This window comes from Trachemys scripta, chromosome 2 (genome assembly GCF_013100865.1).
Source record: "Trachemys scripta elegans isolate TJP31775 chromosome 2, CAS_Tse_1.0, whole genome shotgun sequence".
In the NCBI taxonomy this organism is placed as follows: Eukaryota; Metazoa; Chordata; order Testudines; family Emydidae; genus Trachemys; species Trachemys scripta.
Window position 1 is genome coordinate 129,596,550 of NC_048299.1, and position 26,432 is coordinate 129,622,981.

Below are 26,432 nucleotides of genomic sequence, written 5' to 3' on the forward strand. Positions count from 1 at the left end.
AACCATGACTTCATATTATTATTGAGATCTAGCACTTCATTTCAAGGTTATATTTTCAAAAAGGGGTTGAACAAAATACATTAACCCTTTTGAAATTAAAGTATATTAATATATCGGATATTAATGATGATTAATAATCTGAGTATGTAATTTTTTTAGTCTTTAAAATGTAACATTGACAGAGGACGCTAAACAGTTTAACACCTGCCTTTTCCCAACGGGTAGGAATTCTTGCATCATACATGCAATCCAAAGCATCCCTCAGATTTTCACTCATGATGATGGTCCCATCAATGGCAAGTTTGAGATCAGTCAGAGTGCTTCGCACTAAGGTGATAACCTTCTGCATTCTGTCTACCTCCTGTCTCAAGAAGATGTTCATAGGCTGGAACGGTCCCATCTTCTGCAGCCTTTCCTTTACCTGTCAAGAGAAAGCCAAACAAAATCAGATTCTTATAGATAAATCAAGAGAAAGTTCACTTTATGGCAAAGTTAGATACCAATACATGGAAAGATCAGATCGTTTTCATTAGACGGTTATAAGTAAGATCAATCAGCTAGGTAGGTATTGTCACCCCTGACCCAAGCAGTAGCAGATCACAAGGCCCTTGTTGGTCAGCTCTCCACTGGAAGAGATATCAGTGATGCGGAGTCCAGGAATATTCCTGCCATAACTTATGTACACTCTACACACCAGCCCTGAAATAGAAGGCATCATGGCAACTTGTAGACAATTCCCATTTTCAGAAATCTCAGCCTGAATACCAACGCCCCGTTCCCAGGGAGCAACTATGCACCAAAACCGGACTCTAGTTTGAGAACTTAAGGAAGAGATCAAACTCCCGTGCTGCTTTCCACAAAAACTGTACCCTTCTACTCTAATAGTATTGTTGTGGGTTGGATTAAACCTTGTTGTTAAGTTTGAGCATAGCTTCTGTCTTTCACTCAGAGTAAACATAAAGAAGAGGCTGAAACAGTAGCATGAACACCCAAAACATAGGCACATGGTAGTGCTAAAGTAGATAGATAGAGAGAGAGAAGCTGCTAGGAAGCCAAGTAGACCATAACAGAAGCACTGGTAACTTGATCCTGGGAGGCAGCTAAGAGAGGAAACTTGTTGGACATGCATGCTGGCTGGAAAGGCAGATTTGGAACAGTGAGCAAAAGAACAGTTTCCTGACTTTTTTTTTTTTTTCTTTCTTTCTTTCTTTCTATGTTCAGGGAAAGAAGACTCAATGTATCATCTTTGCAAATAAACAATATTGCATCAAAGAAAATACCTGATTCTATCACTATTTTCTCTGTCTATGGAGAAACAAGACACAGGGCCACAAAGTTTGACCAGCCACTTGGGTCAAAGGAGATCACACTATTAATCTCATATTCTAATAAAAATGAGTTCTACAAAGTTATCATGAAAAGATGCAGAAGCCAAAATGAGAAATCAGCATGAAGAGTGCAAATTGAATTAATTTTTTTAACTTCATTTTACATCCTCTGTGGTGGTGGTGGTTATAACATAGTTAAGGAAAACTGTTTTTAAATGAACCTGATAATGACCCTTCAGGGCAGTGCGCACATCCTGATAAGATTCACCTCCTGAGTCCTAATTTCACCTCCCATTGACGAGGCAGCTTTGAGCACAGCTTCTGACTTTCATTCAGGGTAAAAGTAAAGAAGCGGCTGAAACAGTAGCATGAACACCCAATACATAGGCATACGGTAGTGCTAAAGTAGAAGCTGACCAAAGAACATCAGGAAGAACAGCAGCTCTGGCAGAGATGAGTTCTCCAATGCCCAACAGAGGGAGTGAAGGTGTTATCAGAGGAAGGGGTACTGCACTTGTCCACACTGTTCCTTTAAACCCTGCTCAGCCTCTCAAGCTTATTGGGCTGATAATAAGGGTCAGATTTGTGAGATGTCTAGTTTGACACCTTGTGGAAAAATTGGAAAGAGTCCAGCGGAGGGCAACAAAAATGATTAGGGGGCTGGAGCACATGACTTATGAGGAGAGGCTGGGGAACTGGGATTTTTTAGTCTGCAGAAGAGAAGAGTGAGGGGGGATTTGATAGCGCTTTCAACTACCTGAAAGGGGGTTCCAAAGAGGATGGATCGAGACTGTTCTCAGTGGTACCTGATGTCAGAACAAGGAGTAATGGTCTTAAGTTGCAGTTGGGGAGGTTTAGGTTGGTTATTAGGAAAAACTTTTTCACTAGGAGGGTGGTGAAGCACTGGAATGGGTTACCTAGGAAGGTGGTGGAATCTCCTTTCTTAGAGGTTTTTAAGGTCAGGCTTGACAAAGCCCTGGCTGGGATGATTTAGTTGGGAATTGGTCCTGCTTTGAGCAGGGGGTTGGACTAGATGACCTCCTGAGGTCCCTTCCAACCCTGATATTCTATGATATTCTTTAGCTTCCTGAGAAAGATTACAAGAGACAAGGCTTTGTAAACTCACTAGTTCAGCAATTTAACCATTTGGGTCTATGTGGCAACACAGGGCTTTTTAAAGTTACTGTCTAAGTACTCCTCCTACCTTGCTAGGATGAGTGTCAGCCCTCTCTGAGGTTACTGATTGAGCACCTCTAGCTTTTGGGCTTGTGTGAAAGCTTAAAAACTTGTGAAACCTCAGCCTAAGCACTACAAACTTGCTGGCAGGGATAGCAAAAGGCACAAGTCTTGTGAGCTCAAAAGTGCTGCTCTGATTGGATATCAAGTCTCATGCTTCAGAAAAGTTTCCTAACTTATCTTCTATGGCTTGCTGGGGTGATAGTGCTCAGGCTTCTGTGCGGTCATTAGATCAGAAATTTCAATGTGCTGAGCTCATGCCAAGACACAGACCTGTGGGAGGTCACTGGCTCAGCAGTTCAAATTAGAACAGGGGGCTCCTCATTTCAGGGCCGGCTCCAGGCACCAGCAGAGGAAGCACATGCCTGGGGCGGCACATGCTAAGGGGTGGCATTCCGTCCATTCTTAGGGCGGCACAGTCCGGTTATTTTTTTTTTCCTTCGGCAGTTTATAGGGTGACCAGACAGCAAGTGTGAAAAATCGGGACAGGGGGTGGCATGTAATAGGAGCCTATATAAGAAAAAGATCCAAAAATCGGGACTGTCCCTATAAAATTGGGACATCTGGTCAACCTAGCAGTTCGGGCGGCAGTCCAAGCGGCTTTTTTTTTTTGCTTGGGGCAGCAAAAATGGTAGAGACGGCCCTGCCTCATTTCTGTTGGGTTTGTCATCACTGGTGTTAACTACTGTGACATGACGCTTACATCATACCTGATGGAACACAGCACAAGTAAGATAATGGACAAGGGAATAACTGTATTTGAAAAGAGCTGAGCCAAAGCCAGACAAACACGAGTGTGCACACATGGACATGTATACCGACTGTGCCAGGGCCGCCCAGAGGGCGGGGCAAGTGGGGCAATTTGCCCCGGGTCCCACAGAGGCCCCCATGAGAATATAGTATTATATAGTATTGCAACTTTTTTTTATGGAAGGGGCCCCCGAAATTGCTTTGCCCCAGGCCCCCTGAAGCCTCTGGGCGGCCCAGAACTGTGCAGCTTGTACATCTAGCCACATGCCACTATGGTCCTGTCTGTTCACTCTCCCCTCCTAAACTATCCATTCTGTTTCCCCTGGATGCTAGCTAGGGGAGGGTAAGTCAGTGGCAGTGTTTCCTCTGCACAATGTGGGAAAGTGTCTATTGCAACTATAACTGAAACCAAACTCACCACAATTGGGCTACTAAGCATTGTTGCTGAGTCAGTAGTTAACTTCACTGGGTTTGAACCAGTGAAGGCAAGATGAAAAGGTTCCATGCACACACAAACACACACACACACACATACATTTATTTCACTCTCTCACACCCACATCCACATCACTGTCAATCCCGGGAGCCATTCACTCCATTGTAAAGAAACACTGTAATATATGAAAACAAATTACAACTATCTGCGGTTTCTATGCTGAACTGCAAAGTAACAAAATTTAGGAATTTTAATTTACAAACAAAGCACAAGTTCTCTCTCACGTTATCTAGTTTAGCTGACAAAAACTGCTGACCTCCCGCGGTGTAAACGGAAAATCAACAAGTGGTTTAATTTTTAGCAAAGCAATAATGCCCATCAGTACAATTTTAGCAGCTTCACTATGAACATTTACATCCCATTCAGGCTTCCTCAGTATATATTTTTAAAGCATTTGTCAGTGTAAATGGATTCACTAAAACTTTTAAAGAAGATTATATGGGACTTTTCTGTGTTTTTTTGCACATACATAAGGCAAGACAGAGCAGATGTCATTTCTGACAGGATTTCATGAACTCACTTCAAATGGTGCATAATCATCAGGAAGCTTCTCCAACATATCATCAGCCAATCTAGCTACCACTGCCTCTCTAGTCTCGCCTCCTCCACTGGAACTGTCTTTAGGTTGAATACTGAGGATGGTATCCAACACATCCTTGGCAAGCTTGCTTTGGTAAGTGATATCAGCATTGGGATGCAGCCCAAATACCTCAGGAGTGTCATAAGCGGGCAGGCTCTAGATGATCAAACACAAAGAATTGTAATTGGAGGTAAAATTCACAAATGCCAGCTGTAAAAAAGCCAGAGGAATAAAAGCAGTTACTACCCTATAAAATAAAAAAGCTTTATTTTCCTAATTTTGTCATCCTGTGATGCTCAATTTAGCAGTCTTCAATGCAAAGAATCCAGTGCTTCCTAAAACCTAGCACTGAAACACAAACCCTGCTGACTGTAACAACTTAGGGCAGTGTTTCCCAAACTTGGGACGCTGCTTGTGTAGGGAAAGCCCCTGGCGGGCCGGTTTGTTTACCTACCGCATCTGCAGGTCAGGCCGATCGCGGCTCCCCCTGGCCGCAGTTCACTGCTCCAGGCCAATGGGAGCTGCTGGAAGCAGCGCTGGCCGAGGGATGTATTGGCCACCGCTCAGCGAGACATGCAGGCAGAGTCGACGGGGGAGCAGCAGCAGTTGATTCACCATGGTGAAGACACCACAGTAAGTCAATCTAAGTACGTCAACTTTAGCTACATTATTCACGTAGCTGAAGTTGCGTAACTTAGATCGATCCCCCCTCCAGTGTAGACCAGGCCTTAGTATGCAATTTCCCCCTATGTTTGAGTAGTCATTTTCCACTTCAGACTCCCCTAACATTTCCTGTGTGGTAGGGCCAAGAGCCTGGACTCCCATTCTCTATTTCTCCTTTGATAATGGTCTCTCTAGATGGTACTTCTCTCAAAGGAGTTAAAAGGAAAAATAAAGTGTAGAGCTACTGGAACAGCATTATAACTCCTTCACTAACAGATATTTAGGCAAGTATGCAGACAGGAGAAAAATCTGTTTAACGGACTGAAACTAAAGGAAGATGCTGAAGGGTAGAAAGAACTTGGATGAGTGTTTATTAGTATTGTTTTCATTTGATAAGAGCTTGGTACTGTACAAACCTGTATGTACTGAAGGTACTGATCCACTGTGGTACATTTGGGTATGCTGTACCCTTTGTAAAAGCAGAAGTCTTGACTGAACATGTTTTCACTGAACCAGACTTTAGCAAATGTGTTCAGCAGTCTTTTGTCATAGTCATCAGTCACTCGACCTCCATACTGGATCTCGCCTACCATGTAGCGAACAGTATTCCAGGAGACACCCTAAAACAATATACAAACATTAATTATGGCTAAAGCTCCCTGAATTTCATGCAGAGCATTGTTGACATCTTCATGTGTCTGTATACATACAGTATTGTATATAGGCCCAGATCATCTGACCCTCTTGAGGGTGAAAGTGACTTTACACCACCCTTGTGTTCCCCTGATCTTGAGGTCTGCTCAATCCTCACACAACTTACAGCAGCTTAAGTCAGTGGTTCTCAAAGCCGGTCCACCGCTTGTTCAGGGAAAGCCCCTGCCGGGCCGGGCTGGTTTGTTTACTTGCCACGTCTGCAAGTTCGGCTGATCGCGGCTCCCCCTGGCCGTGGTTCACCGCTCCAGGCCAATGGGGGCTGCGGGAAGGGCAGCCAGCACATCCCTCGGCCCACGCTGCTTCCACAAGGGGCTTTCCCTGAACAAGCAGTGAACCGGCTTTGAGAACCACTGGCTTAAGTAACAAGGGGCTCTTTTGGCAGCTGGGATACCTGTGGTACAGCTTCGCTCCAACCATGCCCCCAAATGCCATTTACAATGGAGATGGCAATGAGCTTTGCCAGAGAAGCAATTATGGTTCACTACACTGTTTTGGATTCTCCCATCCAGAGACATCTGCAGGAAACTAGTTAAGCCAGTTTTACAGTCCCCTTTTGCTGCCAGAATGTCACAGAAGGGCCACAGAAGCATGGAATAGCTGGTCAGTAGTAATATGCTTTCTGCTTAGGTCGTTTAAACAAAATCCACCACCATTGCAGTGCAGAAATAATTAGGATTATCTTTGTAGACTCCTAACTGCTGCTCTGATGTCCCACTGTGTTTGGTTTTTAGGCAGGGGATGCATTGGGGTTCAGAAAATTCATCAGCATCTTTAACTTTCACAAAATTAGTACCAACAAATTTAAAATAATATTTTCCTAAATTTGATACTCTCCTCACAGATACACATGTACAGCTTGCCATCCAACCCATTCCCCAAAACTGGCATGGGCATGAGAAGCACTGATTTATGAAGACAGGGTCAAAAAGCAAGTGCTAATTCCATTAAATCACAAATAATTGAAATATATTATTAAAACATTTGTTATAAAACAGAACATCATTCTGAAATACAAAAAACAACTTTTAGCCATTTAACACTATCTCACAATAAAAATAAACTCTATGTCATGGTGTGTTTTGCTTTATTAATTTCGATGGAATATAGGTGTCCAAAAAGTCAAAGGTGATAGCATAACCCAGTCACTGTCCAACATCAAGCAGTCTTAAACAAGCTTCAGTGTTTGGTATACAGAGACCTCAGCTGGCTTAGTACTTTGGCAAACAAACCATTAGAAATCTTTTTAACCCTTTAAATATGTAGAAAAGAAGAGAAAAAAGACAGTTAAAGCATTTGCTATGTAAAGTATTAAATAAGGTTTTCATTTTAACAACATCCCTTGGTCCTTTAAGCTACAGAAAGTTTTTAAAAGGACAAAACCCCTTATCTGACAGTCCTTTAGATGGTATTAAAGATGGTAATAACTGTCCTGTTTGGGGAAAACAGAAGTTAGCTAAGATAGCCTGGATCTCTTATTGCGGCTGCTAAAGTGTGATCCCTTTTTCTTGAAGACAAAACAAGACAAGTACATGCAAAAGGGAAAAGAAAAGAATAGCAAAATAAATTAGTTTCTATCTTTGGTGTTGACTCTCACTTGCAACCTCACTGGTGGAAAAACACAGGTATTACACTTGGTCTTATCAGCCATTCTGAGACCTGACAAATTTACACCAGCATCAGGTTGCTTTGGGCATTGCTTTTAGCTGCCTCTCTGCTCACAGGCTTCCAGCAGTGTTGTAAAATATATAGTCTTAGCCAGCTAAGCCAGACTCTTTTCAGACAGAAGGCAATAGGAGAGAAATAGGAAAGAGAAGAATTAAGGTGGGGAAGGAAAAGGGTGCACCAGGAGGGGGTGAAAAAGTTTCACATCCCCAGTGGTGGTTGGGGTTTAGCTGGAGCCAACAGTGTCATCTGGGTCTCTCATTCTGGCTCAGTCTGGTCAGGACATCTCAGGATTAGGATGACAAAGGCCCAAGAGTGTCATGGTGGACTCTGGGGTTCCAGGAGATAAAGGGGATGGAAGCCATAATGATAACGCTCGATCCTTCCTGTTTGTCAGCCTTTCAGTCAGCCATAGTCTGCTAATTTCCTGCCCCCCTCCAAAGTCTTTCTGAGGACCCCAAAAGGAGAGCAATGGGTGGAATAGCCCTTCTCCTCATTACTTTGTCCACCAATTACATCTATTTTCCAACACACCAATTTTGAGTCACTGATTTCTGGTCCCACACTTTCCTTCTTTAGCAAATACGATCTCAACACAGTCCTTTTTGTTTGGACTAATTCAGTCCGTTTCCCCTGTGCACTTTCCCCCCCACACCAACATTTATTGGTATAGGTTATTTTAACATTTTGTGAATTGTTAGTCACTTTCTACAGTTAGGTTTGCAACTGGGACAAGCCTACTAGGCCTCAACTATTGCTGCAGTTTACAGATCCCCTTTTTTTGCATAATTATATATATATATATTTGGATTAATAAAAAAGTAACCACCACAAACATAACTAGAAAACATACACATGGTTAAAAATGGATTTAAAAAGTTACCCCCCACTGAGCAGTTGCATTTGTATTTCAACATATGTAGACGAGTGTTTTCAACGCTGTGGGCACTCAATATATCTGGAGTTAAAGGAACAAGCTTTTTAAAATCTAGCATTCATGTTTGTATTTCAGTTGTTTGGGACCATCCATAATATTCCAGTTACCCAAACTATTGAATTAAGTACCTTCTTGATGTCCATGTCGTCTAAATGATTCTGGATGAACTGCACAGTGGCATTAAAGTCAGCCTGGTTAAACTCATAGGGGATGTTCCAACCTAGTGGTCCAAATTTGCGTCTTTCTTGAACTGTGGAGTGCAGGAAACCAACAGCGTATAACATTGGTTTCCATTGCACCATGTTACTGACATCCAGGAGATCTTGGCTCACACCTGTTGGAAAAAAGTGGACATCACAAGCCATAAGCTACCAGCATTTTAGTTTCAGTGTGATACATTACTAAAATACCTCTCCTGGTGGTACTTAGTTAGCTTTGAATCTCTCCAGAGATGCATTTACTATATCACAAAGCACTCTAGTCTGGAGAAAGTATGCTAACTCTTTTTAGGTAGCACAAGTTAGCATAAAGTTCAGAAATATAAATGAACATGTTACAGTGCACATCTGGTGCATTTATCAAATCAACAAGCCCTTTGAGGACAGGAGATACAGCTTTTTAGTTCCCAGAAAAGCACATAAAAATCATCGCTCTAGCATGATAAAATCAGCATATGGCCTTTGATCATAAAAAGTGCAAGGGTGTTCAATTATTATTATTATTAAATGATGTGTTAAAAAGCATTTTAAGCAAGACACTGGAGGTTATAATTTGTGGACAAAATATTCCTGTTTTTATATCAGATGAGTTCAGCAGCTCTCCAATTTCTCTCGATTTCCTTTTCATCTGGCTTCATTTTAGGGTCAAGTTGTGCCGTGGAATCCACATGCACAACTCTTGTTGTTATCAGCTTCAACGGATAAGGTCTGCAGGCAGCGTCCAACATTTCATTCTGATTCCACCAAGAACTGCAACATGATCACATGGTAACATAGGTGGGGCTGGAAGGAAGGACCTATTTAATTGTGTACCGCTACAAATTATATTTTATTCCCTGTTGATTTTTTTCACTCACCACCATATGTTCTCTTCAAACCAGCTTTGAGCCCCTGTGGAGGTTCATTGGTGAATTTAATGGACATTTGAAGAAGGGTAATGGGGAACTGCCGGTGAACCTCAGTGGTCATCCACAAGCGAAAGTTCTCATGGACAGTCTCAGTTTCTACAATAGTGTCCATCAGCTCATCCAAAAAGTCAAGCCCCAGGTGGCAGTTCTGAAGAAGTGCCCATCCTCCCTAGTGCAATAGAAGAGAACAAGATGTGATATGCATTTGTGTGACATTTAAATTTATTTGCAAACTGAAAACACTAAATGACATTTTATTTATCATTACAATTAGAAATGTATCAAACAATTCTAATTTACAGCATGGTAATCAAATGTGTCCAACAGCTCATGTGCAGCAAGGTGGGAAGAATTTAAGTAACATATTCCTCCACATTCCAGTTCTAAGCTTGTCAACTCTGCACCAAGTCCTCATCAATTCAAATTAGTGCCTTTCAGAACTTTATATTTTCCCATGTAAATCTCAAGAACTGGCAGACAGTTCACATGCTAATTGTACAACTAAGATATAAGAACATAAGAACAGCCATACTGGGTCAGACCAAAGGCCCATCTAGCCTAGTATCCTGTCTACCGACAGCAGCCAATGTCAGATGTCCCAAAGGAATGAACAGAACAGGTAATCATCAAGTGATCCATTCTCTGTCACTCATTCCCTGGCTAGGGACACTATCCCTACCCATCCTGGCTAATAGCCATTGATGGAGTGACAAAGTATTTTCCATCTGCAAGAAAATGCTAATTGCAGCCCATGCTGTCTGACAAGAATGGCAAATTTACCACTTGCAGATGTGTGGGATGACCCTTTGAGTGTCCTTTTTATACTCCTCCTCAAAACAAGGCCTACTTAATCCTCCATCATGTACCCTTGATTCTCAACTTTGATGGTTATGAGTCTTGACCTGTCCATGATTCTAATCAGTGGATCCATTGAACCTGCTGTCCTCCATTAAGTAGAAGTTTTGTTTCCTTTTCACTACAATAAAAGTATTCCTGAAGACCACTGGGATAGAAGTGCTAAATCAGTGAGCTCGGAAATACATGCCTTGACATGCTAACCAGCCCACATATTACAGACACTATGATGATGGTATCCTAGTGACCTGATCAACCCAGCAAGCTGGAGATGCTAAATAGGGGTTAAAACGAAATAGACTGTATGGGACCACAGCTCCCCCCCTCCACATACACCCTTTCTGGATTTGGGAGAGTTCTGTTACCTCTTGTTCTGCCTCAGGTAAATGAGGCTTCATTAAGTGAGAAACTCAAGTGGAAGCAACAGGAGGACTTGCATCTGACTAAAGAGTTGATAGGACTCAATACCTTCACATCATTAGCTGGAGCACCATCAGCACCAGATGGGTGAATTGTGCAAAAGCAGAGAACCCCCTATTTCCTTTTATCTACAGGAATTTTTGTCCCCCAGACTCCTCCAGTTCTTCTTCAGGGAACCTTTTGGGTTCTTCTTCACCCAAAACCCAGAAGGGAAACAATTACCTAGTTAGTTCCCTCTCTCTCAATGCTCAGAAGAGTAAGCGTATGGATGGGATAGAGTTTTGGGGAGTACAAAGGCTGTTTACTCACCCTTTGCTGATTATGGGTGTGGAAGAGGAATGCTGACTCCTTGCAGATACATTTATTTCCCCATTCGCAATCTTTTCCTTATGACATTTCCCATTACCAGGCTATAATGTCACTTCACTACATAATGATAAATTATCACCAGAAGGCAGCCTCCTAATTTTATGTATTTTACAATGCAGGGGGCAAGGTGGCAGCTATCACTCACTGCTTCCAAATACAGCACAAAGAGCTGAAAGCCTCTGAGCTGGGCTCAGCTGTCCATACATTTAGGAAACAAGTGTCAGTTTAACTCATTGCTCTCCTCTTCAGCTGAAGTAGTAAGATTATAATGATTTCACTGCTACCATAAAATGGATTGCTATTGTGCAAAGAACATGTATTATTTTCCCCTTTGAATTGCATTGCAGTCCTATTACACATGAGCACTTTCAATTGCTAATTTGTATTAATAAAAACCTTGATCTCTTTCCTCCCCAGACTGCTTACAGATAACTTCCATTCTATGAGTATTTATATTAAAAAGCATTGTATTAAGTCCAAAGTAGATTGCGAAGAGTTACAGGGGAATCTCACCAAACCAGGTGATTGGGCAACAAAATGGCAGATACAATTCAACGTTGATAAGTGCAAAGTAATGCATGTTGGGAAAAATAATCCCAACTACACATATATAATGACGGATTCTAAATTAGCTGTTACCGTTCAAGAAGGAGATCTCAGAGTAATTGTGGATAGTTGTCTGAAAACTATAGCTCAATGTGCAGCAGAGTCAAAAAGGCAAATATAATCATAGGAACCATTAGGAAAGAGATAGAAAATAAAACAGAAAATATATAGCTACTATATAAATCTATGGTGTGCCCACACCTTGAAAACTGTGTTCAGTTCTGGTCTTCCCATTTCAAAAGGGATATAGTGGAACTGGAAAAAGGTTCAGTGAAGGGCAATACAAGATGATCAAGGGTATGGAACAGCTTTCATATGAGGAGAGATTAAAACAATAGGGCTGTTCATCTAAAAGAGATGACTAAGGGAGGGAAGAGGTCTATAAAATCATGAATGGTATGGAAAAAGTGCATAGAAAAAGTGTTATTTATCATTTCCCACAATACAAAAACCAGGGGCCAGCCAATACAATTAACAGGCAGCAAGTTTAATACAAACATGAGAAGTACTTTTTCACATAACACAAAATTAACCTTAGAACTCATTGCCATGGGATATTGTGATAGCCAAAAGTATAACTGGGTTTTAAAAAGAACTAGATAAATTCATGGAGGATAAATCCATCTATGCTTTTGTGCCCCCGCCCCCCCCCACACACACACACTTTTTTAAAGCCACAATGAAGTAGTAATCAAAATAAGTGGTATTATTTGGAAGATGAGTTACAGAGGCTCCAAGCTATTTAGGACAAACTCATTTCAGTTTTTGAAGCTGTAAGGCAAATATTTAAATGGAGAACAAATTAAGGCTCTTTGAAACTTATATGCTTATTAGCCAAGATGGTCAGAGGGTGAACCTGGTTGCCAGAAGGAGAAGATGGGGTGGATCTCTCCATAACTGCCCTGTTCTGTACATTCTCCCTGAATCTCTGGTATTGGCTACTGTCAGAGACAGAAAACTGAGCTACATGGACCACTAGTGTGACCCACTATGGCAGTTCTTATGTTATGTATTTGTTTTTCCACAGAAAATCACAAATATGTAATGTGCTCTCTATAAGAGACATGAAATTTGGAAGTCCTCTCAATGTTTACACATTGTGTCAATATTTGTCAACAATATAGTAAAATAAATTTAAAAGCATCATATGAAATGCCTCTATACTAGTAGTTAATAATCATTAAGTCAGATCATGAAGTTGGCATGTCATAATCAGTTATGAAATTCCCATTAGTCACATGCATTTTCACTGACTGGCTTTCATTGATAGTCTACCATTGTATGACGCAGGCCTATTGTTTTGGAATTCAAGTTACTTTTATAAAACAATTAGATCTACATGCATCAACAGTATCAGAACGCTTTGTTTCTATTCAGGGTTATAACACATTACATGTTGTAACCACGCAGTGACAAGACAACAACAATTCAGGTTTTGCCTTACATGTGCCATAGTCTGCTGTAGAAGTTTACGAGCATGGACTTCTTGTCCCTGACCCATGGAAACATAACGTGTCTCTGTCTTCAGTCTTTTCCCCAGAGCAATGATTGAGTCGGTAGGATCAGAACCCATAGAAAGAAAGCAGATGAGAGGAGTACGTGGATCTGATTCTTCCCATGTCTTCTCCAAGTCCAAGATGACTCCTTCTGCATATTTTTCCCCCATGGTATCCATGATATACTTCCTGGCCTATATTAAAAAGTTCAACCACATCTATTATAGTCATTCAAATGTTGCTTTCTATAAACTGAGGCTGCAAGTTATATATAAACTACTCACCAAATTTAACACTACATTTTATCCTATAGAAACAGTCTATGTAAGATGGCCCACATATAACCACCATATGCAATGTTGTGGCCTATTAACAGTTGACAAGATGATTTAAAATCAGACCGCCATAGGAGGAAGATATCACACTTTCGTGCCTCCCCCCCCTTTTTTTTTTAAGCCACAATGAAGTAGTAATCAAAATAACTGGTATTATTTGGAAGATGAGTTACAGAGACTCTACGCTATTTAGGACAAACTCCATTTCAGTTTTTGAAGCTGTAAGGCAAATATATAAATGGAGAACAAATTAAGGCCCTTTCAAACTAGACTGAAGTGATCTCTGCTCTATCGTTTCTCTGGCAGTTGAGTTCTGGATTTACAGTAGCTACCAGTTTAATGTACAAGAAAAAGGACCAATCAGTAATGAGTCAGTTCTCAGAGACAAAGGCATTCAAGACTAGAACTGGCTAAACTTCAGTTTCATGAGATATTTCATTTTGTTCTGAAGTATAACAAAACCAAGTTTTTCACAATCTCTCACAAACTGGAAATCCATTTTAGGATTTGGAAACACTAACATATGAGCAAGAACAATGATCAGCACTTCAGAGGAGTCATGGACTTGGAAGTCATGGCTTAGTGGTCATGGAAGAGCAGGTGGCTAGTGCTTAAGATCAACTGGCAGCTAGAAAGAAGGAACATGGGAAATGATTTCTTCAGGTTATAGACCTGAGCCAATAAAGAGGGAGGACAAAATCCCTTGAATTATGTAAAAGTTAGTGGGTAATTCTGTGAAACAGTTCTGTCAAATTCTGTGAAAAAGTTCTGTGAAACAATATATGCAATTTAACAGTAATAATATCATCCTAGAGTTTAATTCCAGCCTTCCACATCTCAGTATGGATAAAATCTCTACAGTTTCTTGGGTAGGTGAGGCAATAAATAACTGAAAGGATCCTAAGTGGTAGGCAGAGTACTGAAATTTCCTCTGAGAGACAAAGGAAAGTCAATGGGCAAATTAAAACCTCAGAGAGAAGGAAGAGGAAATCCAAGCAAAAAATAATAAAACTAGAGCAGCCACATCTGAGCAATTATACAAAATCCAGAGAAGTTAAAGTTAAAGTTCTACCTCAAAAAAAAAAAAAAAAGTCTAGCTTCTGAGCAAGCATGTAAAACAGAATACTATTAAGCTCATTTGCTTAGTACAGTAAGGAATCTGTAGTCATAGCCTTATCTGTAAGATGTGGTTTACAGCTGATTTTGCATTTAAAGATTGTACATATTGCTTTTCTTGAAAAGCTTTCATCATGGACTAAAATTTAAGACAAGATATACACATACATATGGACATAGGTGTACAAACTTTTTTTTTATAACACACAGAGACACAGAGAGAAAGAGAGAGAGAGAGAGAGAGAGAGATGTAGGTAACAGAACAAGTTTAATGTTAGGCAGAAAATTACTTGTCAGATCCAGTATAAGTGGGAAAGCTGACCTCACATTTGATTCTCTGGTAGTGTAGATCAATAACCAGAAACTAATAAATTTAGCATAACACAAATAGGAGGTTATCAATACGCTATGGACATAAGATATCACTATGATATTCTGCTTAGAATAATCTGTAGGCAGAGGTTAAAAGAAAATCAAGTCTTGAACAGGTCTGTCAACTCACCAACAACGAGCAGGTGAGAGTTGTGTCTTCCCCTGCTCACTGTCAAACTAACGGATTCCTCAAGAAACTGTCTCACAAGGGCCTATGCCCACTGGGCTTTGAGAGTGGGTGGGAAGGGGTTGCAGTTTCACCACAAAACTTAGTATCATTGGTCCAGATACTGACACCATTCCTCTGTTAATATGAACTCACTCATTCTGGGCCAATGCCACCTTGCTTTGCAGCACCCACAGGGTGGGATGTGGCCAGGGGAAAGAGGGTCTTTCCAGAATTGTTGTTTTTTGCTGTAGCATTTCCAGGATATGGAATATTTACATGTTTTCCACTTGAAGCATATAGTTCCTGTATTTCTCACGTAGTTTAACTCAGTAGCATGAAGGAAAGACAAGGTAGAACATGTAAAGTTAAAAAAGCAGAATGGTGTTTAAATAATGTTTTTCAAAGTTTTGGAAGAGATTTCAGCTAAACTTTAAGGTGGCGATGAAATTCCAGCTAGGATTTCTGTTACCATATTAACGAGGCCAGCAAGCAAGTTTCTATTTCACTTACAAGGCAATGTAGACTGAGCACAGTAACTCCTGAGATTAAGTTTCGACTCTATGGGAGAGTCAATTTTTCCATCCGCAAAGTGGAATCATCACACAAAGGGATCACCCCTGCGATAGCTGTATGAATTAGTATAGGTCTCTAAAGCACTTTGAAAAAATCCCAAGGGCTGTTTAAGTAACAAGGATTATTAGAAGATAATAACATTTTACATACATAGCACTAAAACTCTGATGCTATATTGCAGGGATCGGCAACCTTTGGCATGTGACCCATCAGGGAAATTCGCTGGTGGGCCGGGGCAGTTTGTTTACCTGCAGCATCCGCAGATTCGGCCGATCGCAGCTCCCGCTGGCCGCGGTTTGCCATTCCAGGCCAATGGGGCTGCGAGAAGTGGCGTGGGCCAAGGAATGTGCTAGCCGCTGCTTCCCACAGCCCCCATTGGCCTGGAACAGCGAACCACAGCCAGTGGGAGCTGCGATCAGCCGAACCTGCGGACACTGCAGATAAACAAACCATCCCGGCCCGCCAGCGGATTTCCCTGACGGGCAGCGTGCCAAAGGTTGCCAATCCCTGCTATATTGTATATTTGATAAAATATATTCAAACTTAATTAAATAATTCCTACAGGAAGTTATTACATCTGAAGGAGCAGACAAAATATGCCTACAGGTTAATGTACCTGAGCTATGGTTCTATCAGGACACCAGGATCTAATAAGGAGGAGACGTCTGAAGCAGTCCAGAGATTGATCATAGCCACTGGGAACAAGTTCTTCCTCTGGATTCTCCTTATCAAACCAGATTTTCCATTGTTTCTCTGTTCTTGAAATCTGTACACATAAGGCAGAGAACCGCATCTCACAATATAGAAGGAGTCACACTGCAACGCACAAACTCCAAAATTTTCAGTGAAGGTCAGACATTAGAGGCATACCCATGTTTATTTATTAATCTTTGTTTATATAGGGTTACTGTGGATATTAGAGAAAACAAATTTTTAGACAGAGTACAAAAAGAGGACTATGCATTAATGCCCTCAACCAAACGACTATACTAAATATTCACCAGAAAGTGTTGGGAGGGACAGTCAAAATGGAGCACTCTAGGGATGCAGGAAAGCTTGCATCCCCGTGGGAACAGAGTTAAGGTTGTGTTATGTGGTGGAGGAGAATTGGGAAAATGTCCAGGGGCGTATGTGTTTGTGAATGGAGGACAGAAAATATGTATTACTAAGTGGCCTCTCTTCATTTACTTGCTTTCCTGAGTTCTTTTATGGGCATAGTGTGTGTAATAGCTTTAGTTGTTTCATAGCCTAATTTTGTATATTAATTTAATTCCATTGTTCACAGATGACTAAGGACATGGACAAATACTTAATGATCATCTGTTGCTCGGTGCCTCTTAATTTATAGGACTCTTTGGAGAAACTGCTACTTACTTGGTCCAAAACATCTGAGAATTGTCTAAGCTTACTGAGTTCCACCAGGTTCAGCCAAGTCATATCCAGGATCCATTTAGATGGTTTAGGAGGACAAGCTTTAAGGTCCAGAGAAGCACCACCTGTGAGGGGTAAGGCTATAATTAGAGCCTGTTTTAAAAATAGAGTTTTCCAGAAAAGCAATATTTTCGAAAACCTCATCTAAATATTGAGACCATATTCCATGCACTTCTGTAGTAGATGAAAGCTCTAAAATTTTTCCAAAAGTCTGTTCTCTATTTAATTTCATCAGAAAAAAACTTGAGAATTGAAAACATGAGGCATTTCAACCAAATCTAGTGTTTTACACACACACACACACACACACACACACTTACTTCTGAAAAAAAGATTTTTGAACATGCGAGAGCCCTGTCAAAATTGAAACCTAGTTTCACTGAAGTGACAAATCTTAGTTTATACAAGTTATTTAAAAAAAAAAAAGCTGGCCTTTTAATTTTTACTTTTTTTGTGTAGAAAACTAGTACAGAAAAAGCTAAATTATTCAAAGCTCAATTATCCAAAGGTCATTTGTCTTCTCTGAAGTTCACTTCAAGCTAGATTAGGATGGAGGAAGGGGATCTACCTGATCACTGACTTCTTGAAGAGAAATGGACAAGGAGAAACTATGTTGTGCATAAAAACTTTTGCACCAACTTCAGTTAGTCAACACTGGAGAAGCCAAGTATCAATTGTAGTCTTGTAATGAGTACATTTACCACACATCTTGGACCACCTCATTTGGACTCTGCTTACTAGTTTGCCTCCTGAAGACTTTTTCTAACACGCCTATGTCTTGAGCAGCCTCAGACAAACTGCCATTCCTTTAAGCCAACCTTCAGTTCCCTCCAAAAGTTAGCCCTCTTGAGAGGCAAGCTTCAGCATGGACACAGGAACAAGTTTTCCTTTTAAACCATAAGAAGTGTTGCCTGTGAAGTCTAGTATCTTACTGGGCTAGAAACAGGACCAGTATCCCCTTGGAAAGTGGACAGGGGATGATGTTTAACTTCTCAATGAGGGCACATGGCACTTGCATGAGGTTACATGACTAAAGTCGAAACTTTTTTTTGTCCAGAAAAGCTTTTTAGGTCATTAAGAATTGTTTTACATTATTTTCAGTTTCACTTCCTGTGAACCCTCTGCATTTACTAAAAAGCCATAGGTCCTTTAGTGTCCACGTCTCTTTTTTCAAATTATTTGATAAAAAAACACCCATGCTGGGTAGTACTTGGACTACCTACTGCAAAGTCATCTGGAATCGTGCTATAATGAGATTGCTCTTTTACCTCTTATCACCTCTTTAATTCCCAACACCTACATCATTGAAGTTCAATATTATTCCCATAAATTATCAGTACAATATGATACTGCATTCTTTATCTCCTCTGATCTTTCAGAAGCAGTAACACCTGACAGGCAGAAAAGCTGTACTTATAAAAGAGTGACTCCTAGATATTGCACAATAATGTATTTGCACACTTTCTAATTATACAGATGTTCTGACCTTTAATAAGTGTCAGGAACTCTTCATGCTTCACTCTGTTTCTCTGCATGTCTATTTTCAAGGTAAGCAGTAAGGTGAACAGGAATTTGTGCTCCTCATAAAGTCCCCTGGCAGCATACTTATATACTTCATAGGTCATATGCTCAATTATATTAGCAATTCTCTTACTCGTAATTGGGCTCTTGACAGACCTGTTCAAAAGGAAAATTTAGTTCAGCGCCTTTATTGTTTAAGTTTATAGAAAAGATTTTCTGGAAAGGAGTAGGGCAAGTATGCAGGAAGTTCTAGTTCATTATCCTGAACATCTCAAAAATGAATAGGTCACTAAGACATATTACCAGACAGCAGAATACTAAAACAGACTCTAAAGCTGAAGCAACTTATCAGAGTCCTTACCTCTGACTAGATCTATTTGCATTGGAAACAACTGTCTCATAGTGGACTAAAAACCTGCTCCTACCAAGGTCCACAGACAAAGCATAAGAAATATTGGTAAACAAGTTCTTTTCCTAGTTCTCTGCTTCTGCATGTGATAGCATAATGAAATAGAGGCAAGAAAGCCCCATTTTCGGAGGAACACTGTAATTTACTTTACTACAGTCCTTTTCAAGGGGAAAAAAAGTCATCTGATCTTTCAGTAATGTTAGTTACCTGGCTAGAGAAAGGTCGAAGAGTCCCAGAAACTGTCGAAGAGAAGTCTGATACATCACATTGACCATACTCATCTCAGTTATAAGGAAATATAGGATGCTCCCTCTTGTTGCAACTGAAAGATGAAGAGAAAGGCTGTGCTTAAAGCAGAAAATGCAAAAGAAAAAAATGCAGATCTCTAAACTTACTGCATCAAGTATAACAATGTTAATGATGACAATTAAAACTTTTAGCTGTTATATCATTAACCATTCATATGTGGTTTAGTGTTAATTCTAGTCTCATGTACATGTCAGTAAATAAGTAAAAGTGTGTTTTCTATAACTAGTACATCTGATCCAAAACCCAGTTTCCCAATATGAGTATACTCAAAGGCTACCTAAATGCTGCATTTGGATGCTCAGATCAGCACTTAATGTACAAAATCTTATTGGATGTGCTTAAGCACCAACTGAGTTTCCAAATGCCTACTCCAAATTCCAAATCTTAGATGTCCTATTATACCAGCCATATGAGAACCAGACCCACTACATTGTAACTCATTTTACTCTAACCAGGCAATCAGCAGCCAGAGCTTTCCAACATTCTGAAGGAGTATTGCCATTTGTCGTGACTGGGACGTGGGCGGGCTAAGCTAGTGGTTGGAGCAGGAGTCAGGTTACCAGGAGATCAGGAATGGGCACCAGGTTGCGGACAGCAATCGAATAGCAAAGTCGAGGACAAACCAGGGTCTGAAGCCACATCTAGGGTCTATTGCAAGGGTTCTCAAACTGCGGGGTTGGGACCCCTCAGGGGGTCGTGAGATTATTACATGGGGGGTTGTGAGCTCTCAGCCTCCATCCCAAGCCCTGCTTTGCATCCAGCATTTATAATGGTGTTAAATACATTAAAAAGTGTTTTTAATTTATAAGGGGGATCACACTCAGAGGCTTGCTATGTGAAAGGGGTCACCAGTACAAAAGTTTGAGAACCACTGGTCTAGTGCAAGCAAGGTCTGGAGCAGAAGCAGGCAAGCAGTCTGTGTTGCTGCTCATTAGATTCCCTTTATGGCTTCCTGGTTTATATACTGGCCAGTCAGTGGGGTGTGAGGGACTGCCCCTCAGGCCCTGCTGGGAGGTACTTCCTGTCTAACCTAGCTTTACAGGGTCCTCCCGTGGATGCCCAGCCTGAACCTCCAGTGGTGATATGGCGGCATCAGTCCCCCAGAACCCCTATGGTCCCAGGTTCTAATCCTACATGTTCTTACACTATGTAACAAATACCATTTCATGAATCTCTCAAAATGCAGAGAAATCCCAACTGAATACTACCTGGAACTTTTCATTCCAGAAGTAACAAATCCAAAAGTAAAGCACAGAATACAAAACGTACAAAATACGTAAGGACCTTGCCATTGTTCCAGAAGAGGTCTCTTGACTTCAGTGATCAAACTCTAAAATTGCTAAGATTTATAATAAATTAATGCATTCTGTTAAAGACATCACAGTGTACCTGTGTCCCCTTTTTACTGCAGTCTTCCACATAAGTATAATGTGTAATCACATATTCCATTGTTAACCATTGAGCTAATTTAGGGGCAAAGTATCAAGAATGAATGAAGCATTTACAATACTACAATAGTGCCCAAATAAAAGCTCAACACATTAAGACTAAGGGATGTTAGGATGCTACAAACAAGTATATGCCCTTTCCTCAACACTGATCAGGCTGGCAGCCTACAAAATGCCAACGTTTTGTGGGTTGGAAAGTAGTATAAAACTGGGCTGTCTCTTCCCAGGTCAACGTTATGGATCTGCACTCCCAGTGTATACAGGCACAGAAGTTAGCCTTATAACAGATTTTTCATTGCGAATTGGTAAGAGTTCAGCATGTGATTCACACAACATAAATTGATATATTTTTCCACAACAGATCACTATGCTATTTGTCTTATCCATTTAATTTATGGGGAAACACAGTTCCCCTGTTATTTGTATAATCCCTTTTTTCTTCATGCTCTCATCCTCATTTCTCCCACACTAGCATTGCTTTTTTTCTTTTTTTTTCTTTTTTTTTTCCATTTGCTTGTCACATTTGTCTTTTATTATCAGGGATTCCAGCTCACCGGGTCTGTACTCCTCACGGGCTGAGTTGATCTGTATTTCAGTCTCAGCAGAAATCTGCAGTTTCTGTGTCACTTCCTCAGCAGTCTTCTTGGTGTTACTCAATACAGTGATCAGACTCTCATCCTCCACCAGAGAACCCTGTGTGCTTGTCAGTCGATAGAGCAAGTTATCTTCCAGCTCTTTCATCCTTCTCTTGTTGGCTGTCACATCTTCCATGAGATCAGTTCTCTCTTTCTCTAGTTCCTTTTACAGTGAAAAGCAATACTTGGGATCAGCCCATGTGCATCAAGAGTAATTTATTGTTCTAACTACCAATGATACAGAGTGCTTTCACTAAAACTAGTTTAAATCTGGAGTAGCTTGACTGGAGTTACTTCAGATTTACGTTTAGTCTCTCTGAGAACAAATTTGTCCCAATATCTTACCCCTGTTTTTTTTAAAAAGGTGTGTTACCTAGCACTTTAAACAAGTTTATACTGTTAATAGAAATATGCATGAGATTCACCATTCTATAACCAGAAAGACTTCAGTTAGTCACAGCCCAAGAATATTCAAGTTAAGGCCACTTACAAACTCTATCCACATTCTTTTAATAGTAGGGGCCAATGGTAAGACTAGCTACCGCAAGAGCATGAATTGTATGTACATTCCACAGCTGTAGGATGTGGCCTAGAACAAAATCAGTGGATAACAGAGGATAATAGAAAATATCTTACCCATAAACAGCATTTCTCTAATAGACATCTCAATCTAGCCTGTTGGGTCCTAATTTAGATCTATTTTTATAGGCACAAGCTGCAACACATCCACAAATACTAGAATCCCATAATTCCTCAGGCACTAATCAAGGTGGGGTCAAGCTGCTTGTTGGCATCCCACCCAGAAATATCTAAGCACTGAAAATACTTAATTGGGTAAGAGGTGGTACCTGGTTAGAATTTAAAGTTTGCAAAGAGAGTTTTGCTCTAGGTTTGTTTCAAGTAAGAGACTTTCCAGACAAAAGTGACAAATACCAAGACAGTCTTCAATAAAGCTATGATTCAGCAAGGTACTTTGACATATACTTCACTAAGTGTGTCTGTGTAATCCCATAATCTGGAAGAACCACATTCCCTGGTATAAAGAATCTTTCTGCAACTTTTGGACCACCCTGATACAAAGACCTGTCGTACGCAGACTGATTCCTCCCTAACAAACTTGTGGCCGCAGAAAGGCTGCCAAGAGATTCTACAGTACAAGAGGAAATACTGAGTTATTGTTTGGAAGACAAATTTATTCCCAAGCATAAAGGAAAATCCTAATTATTTTAGCATTCTTTGCATTTTACTTATTAATATTAAGGTACTCCAGCTTTACTAGACATATCTGTATATTACCTTCATATAATGCTCGGATATACTGGAGAGCATTAATTTGGGAGATGACTGTTTAGTGATACATTTTCTTTGCTGGATGAAGAAAATGCTTTTGCTTGAAACTTTGGAAGTAGTCTCTATGCTAAAGTAGTTTAATGCAAATTGCCTTTCATTTCTGCAGATTTGAGTTCAAGAGCCTCTATGTCACAGGTGAAATAGAAAAGGTTGTGTCCCTACACCCAACAGTAACAATCTACATAGGAAATCATGTAGCTGCCAATCAAGCAGAGTCTGTAGTCTCTTCTCAGTGAAAGCCTGGGGGCAGAAAAGTAGGGAGCATTGTAAATCAGGCCTGCGGTGCATTGGCAAAGCTAGGTGGAAAAGCTCACATAATAGAAATGGGCATAATGCAGGCAGCTGCTAACCAGCCCAATCATTCTCTCCCTTTCATCATGTAAAATTTCCCCTTTCTAAAATAGGAGGATTTTCAATTAGCATTACTTCTTTGAGATGTGGCAGCTGAAGCAGAAGATGCTCTGTTATTATCTTTGTCTGCTTCCATCTGTTCCCAAGATACATATGAAAGCATTTTAAGCAGTTTTTTTTTCCAAACTCATTTACCCAATTCAAAGAAATATCAACTTGCAGAAAAATTATTAGAAACAATACAAAATGTGATATTTAAGTTATGTTATCCGGCTTTCTTTACATTCACTTAGGCTTACAAGGAAACTTACACCACTTAACTGCTAGCATACAATTAGAGTAATAATTAGAACCCCAAGGCCAAATATACACTCATTCCTATATTGTTTCAGCCAGGAGGAACTAGAATAATTTCTTGTCTGTTTTACGTCTCTTCCTTCTACCCATACTATGATTAACTAGACAATTGCAGCCAGTCCTTCTTTCCAAACATCAGAGATAGCAGAAAGCGTTAGGGTTGTGGATGCAGAATAATACAAACAATACCTCATCAAGGGGAGGGAGCCAAAGCACAGGAGCATTCTCAGGATGGGGCTTTCTGGACAAGAGGTAAAGAAGCTGAAATTCATTTCACTTAAGTCATTCAATGAAAAATGTAACAAGAGGAGAGCAGACGGAAATCTATGAAGCATGGCATGAATTATTCAGGTCTGATGAAGAAGGTGTAGTTAAAAAGATAGAACATTTTAAGGATGGTAATGGTCAGTTAAATGTAATAGTTAATACTGCTGAGAAATCAAATTGACCCCAATTAAATTTAAATGTTTTGTGAGTCTGATTTAAGGAGTTAAAGCATTAAGAACAACTATAGTTTTCTCATAGAAAAACTGCTGAGAACAAGTGCAATCTGAAAATACAAAATGTAATTCACACTAAAGCAGTAGTTATGAAATGTCTTTGGACACTAAATAGCAGGCAATCTGTTGAGAATCAAAACAGGAAACATATCTGTACCAAAATAAAAAGTTCATTTCTGAAACAAATGGATGAAATGTTTTTCCATTTGGCTAATTTTCATCCAAGATGTAAATGGTGCAAAACCATTCTTGCTAAGTTTACATTTTAATTGACTCTCCTTGGATATTTGTTTCACAGGTAACTCCAGTAAACTCAAGTGTCTAGTGTTTCAAATCTAGCTGTGTGGGCTCAACTCTGGAAGGCACTGTCAACGATCCAACTGATCCTGAACACCGCCAGATCCCACTGGCTTAATCAGACATGAGCTTGCTAAGTATCTTACAGGATTTCGGCCCTATGTGATTTGGAAATATAAACTAAGTAAGGAATTGTATTGAATTTGACCCTTTTAAAATGTAAATGTTTCACTGTTCAAATTTGTATGTGCTTGTATGATAAATAAAATGATAAATAATAAAATAAAATAAATAGGAGCTAGGGATGAGAATATAAAGAGATGGTCATAGAAATAATTGTTGCTGCAGAATATCATGCCATACTTGCCCTTTGACTCATAATTTGGCCTTTGTTGGATATTATTCTATGGCTCTGTTGAGGGGTTTTTTTTGAGACCACACTATAGAAACAGAAACTTGATCTTACATTTAACGGACAACTTTATGTCATGAACCAATAAATATTATGGTACATTCATGAAAAACATAACCCATTGTAAATCCCAAACCTTAGGGTTGGACTGGCTTTAGGCAGGGAGGATTGATATACCTGAACCTACTGCAGCTTTGAAATCTTAGAAATTATGCTTGGCTTAAAGTACTCTGTTGGACAGATTTTATATCAACTTCTCCATCAGAAAAAGAGAAAGATTGTTCTGTGATGTGCTGTGAAGTTTTCCCATGAGGCCACAACCCATCTCTAAATTTATACATGTTAACTTAAGCTCATGCAAGTAAAATTTTGAAAGAGAGAACATGCAGCCACTGTCACCTGGAGAAGAGGTAAAGTGCAAAACAAACACAGCTGCCTAGGCAGGATAGGAAAGCTCAAGGGTTAGAAGGCTTTGAATGGGTCAAGTTCCTAGCATATCTTTAACTGAGCATGCACACACTGAGTTTGTTTCCTAACTTGCTTCCTTCCTGAAGTTTTGTTTGAAGGTTAACAGACAAAACTATTAGAGAGAAAGAATGCTTCCTCCCTTAGCTTGACTGTTCTTATGATTTCTCTCAAAGACCTCCTTTACATCCCAGTTGGAGTTAGTTGCAGCCACCTTGCAACATAGCTCAGCAGTTCAGCACCCAGGAACCTTACGTAAGGGTTCACACTTCCAAGTCTAGGGTGACTAAAGAGATCCCTGCATTTCTATACAAAGTGTCACTCTCTCAGCATGTCACAGACTACCTCATCCATTCCTGCCATACTCCATAGAGCAGGCAGCATCCTGGTCTGTATTAGTGCAGGCTATAACCTAGCTTGTAGATGCAGTTCTCCTAGCAACTTTGACTCAGCAGTGAACACCCTCATGCTGAACTTCTGCAGTGGGAGGCAAAGTGAGTCCAGCATTCGCTTACCCAAGACAATCATAGCCAAGGATCTGCTGGTCAGCTCCCACATACCATCAACACAAAGACCTCCAAATCCCTTCTTTGGTCAAGAATTGGCAGCAGGGAATGGGAACTCCAAATCTGACATCAAAATAAACTACTTTCTAAATAGAGTATTTTTAAAAAATAGGGTACGATTGTAAAAGATTCTAGTATCTGAACACCGAAGCCTGATCCTACAAGATGCTGAGTTACCTAAATCTCCATAGCAGTAGGAGGAGCACTCACATTGTAGCCCTGGTCAGATTCTCTGAATCTGCAAATCCTGCTGAACAGCTAGCACTACAATATAACCAAACAATATGTCTATGCCTGCAAACTGACGTAGTCGTCAGCATAACCGACCAACTGTACCTGAAGGTCAGTGCAGTTGTCAGTGTCATTCAAAAGGGTCCTCATCAGGGCTGACGCTGAGGATAATATCAACAAATATCAAAGGGCTCTTGGGTGCCAAACACCACCTGATAGCCAAAATGTGCACTGACTACAGCTGCCAGCTGTTATGCCTCCAGGAGACATGCAGATGGATCAACAATAACTGTCTCCAGTTACTAGAGATGAACTTGGCCATCAAAAGACACAGAAGCAATATGGCA

The 26,432-nt window shown here is 40.3% G+C and overlaps 1 protein-coding gene across 1 annotated transcript in view; it reads right to left on the reverse strand.

Annotated features, from left to right (window-relative positions):
• The window catches only part of DNAH5 (dynein axonemal heavy chain 5), a 212,461-nt gene that overhangs the window by 16,450 nt on the left and 169,579 nt on the right, over nucleotides 1–26,432 (reverse strand). Inside the window, exons 64-74 of the mRNA XM_034759516.1 lie at nucleotides 21,476–21,719; nucleotides 19,372–19,486; nucleotides 18,721–18,911; nucleotides 17,178–17,299; nucleotides 16,420–16,569; nucleotides 13,187–13,432; nucleotides 9,442–9,661; nucleotides 8,495–8,700; nucleotides 5,470–5,673; nucleotides 4,331–4,546; nucleotides 209–421 (exon numbers count right to left, since the gene is read on the reverse strand). Of these exons, the coding sequence (XP_034615407.1) occupies nucleotides 209–421; nucleotides 4,331–4,546; nucleotides 5,470–5,673; nucleotides 8,495–8,700; nucleotides 9,442–9,661; nucleotides 13,187–13,432; nucleotides 16,420–16,569; nucleotides 17,178–17,299; nucleotides 18,721–18,911; nucleotides 19,372–19,486; nucleotides 21,476–21,719 (2,127 nt within the window). The remainder of the gene's footprint in view (nucleotides 1–208; nucleotides 422–4,330; nucleotides 4,547–5,469; nucleotides 5,674–8,494; nucleotides 8,701–9,441; nucleotides 9,662–13,186; nucleotides 13,433–16,419; nucleotides 16,570–17,177; nucleotides 17,300–18,720; nucleotides 18,912–19,371; nucleotides 19,487–21,475; nucleotides 21,720–26,432) is intronic.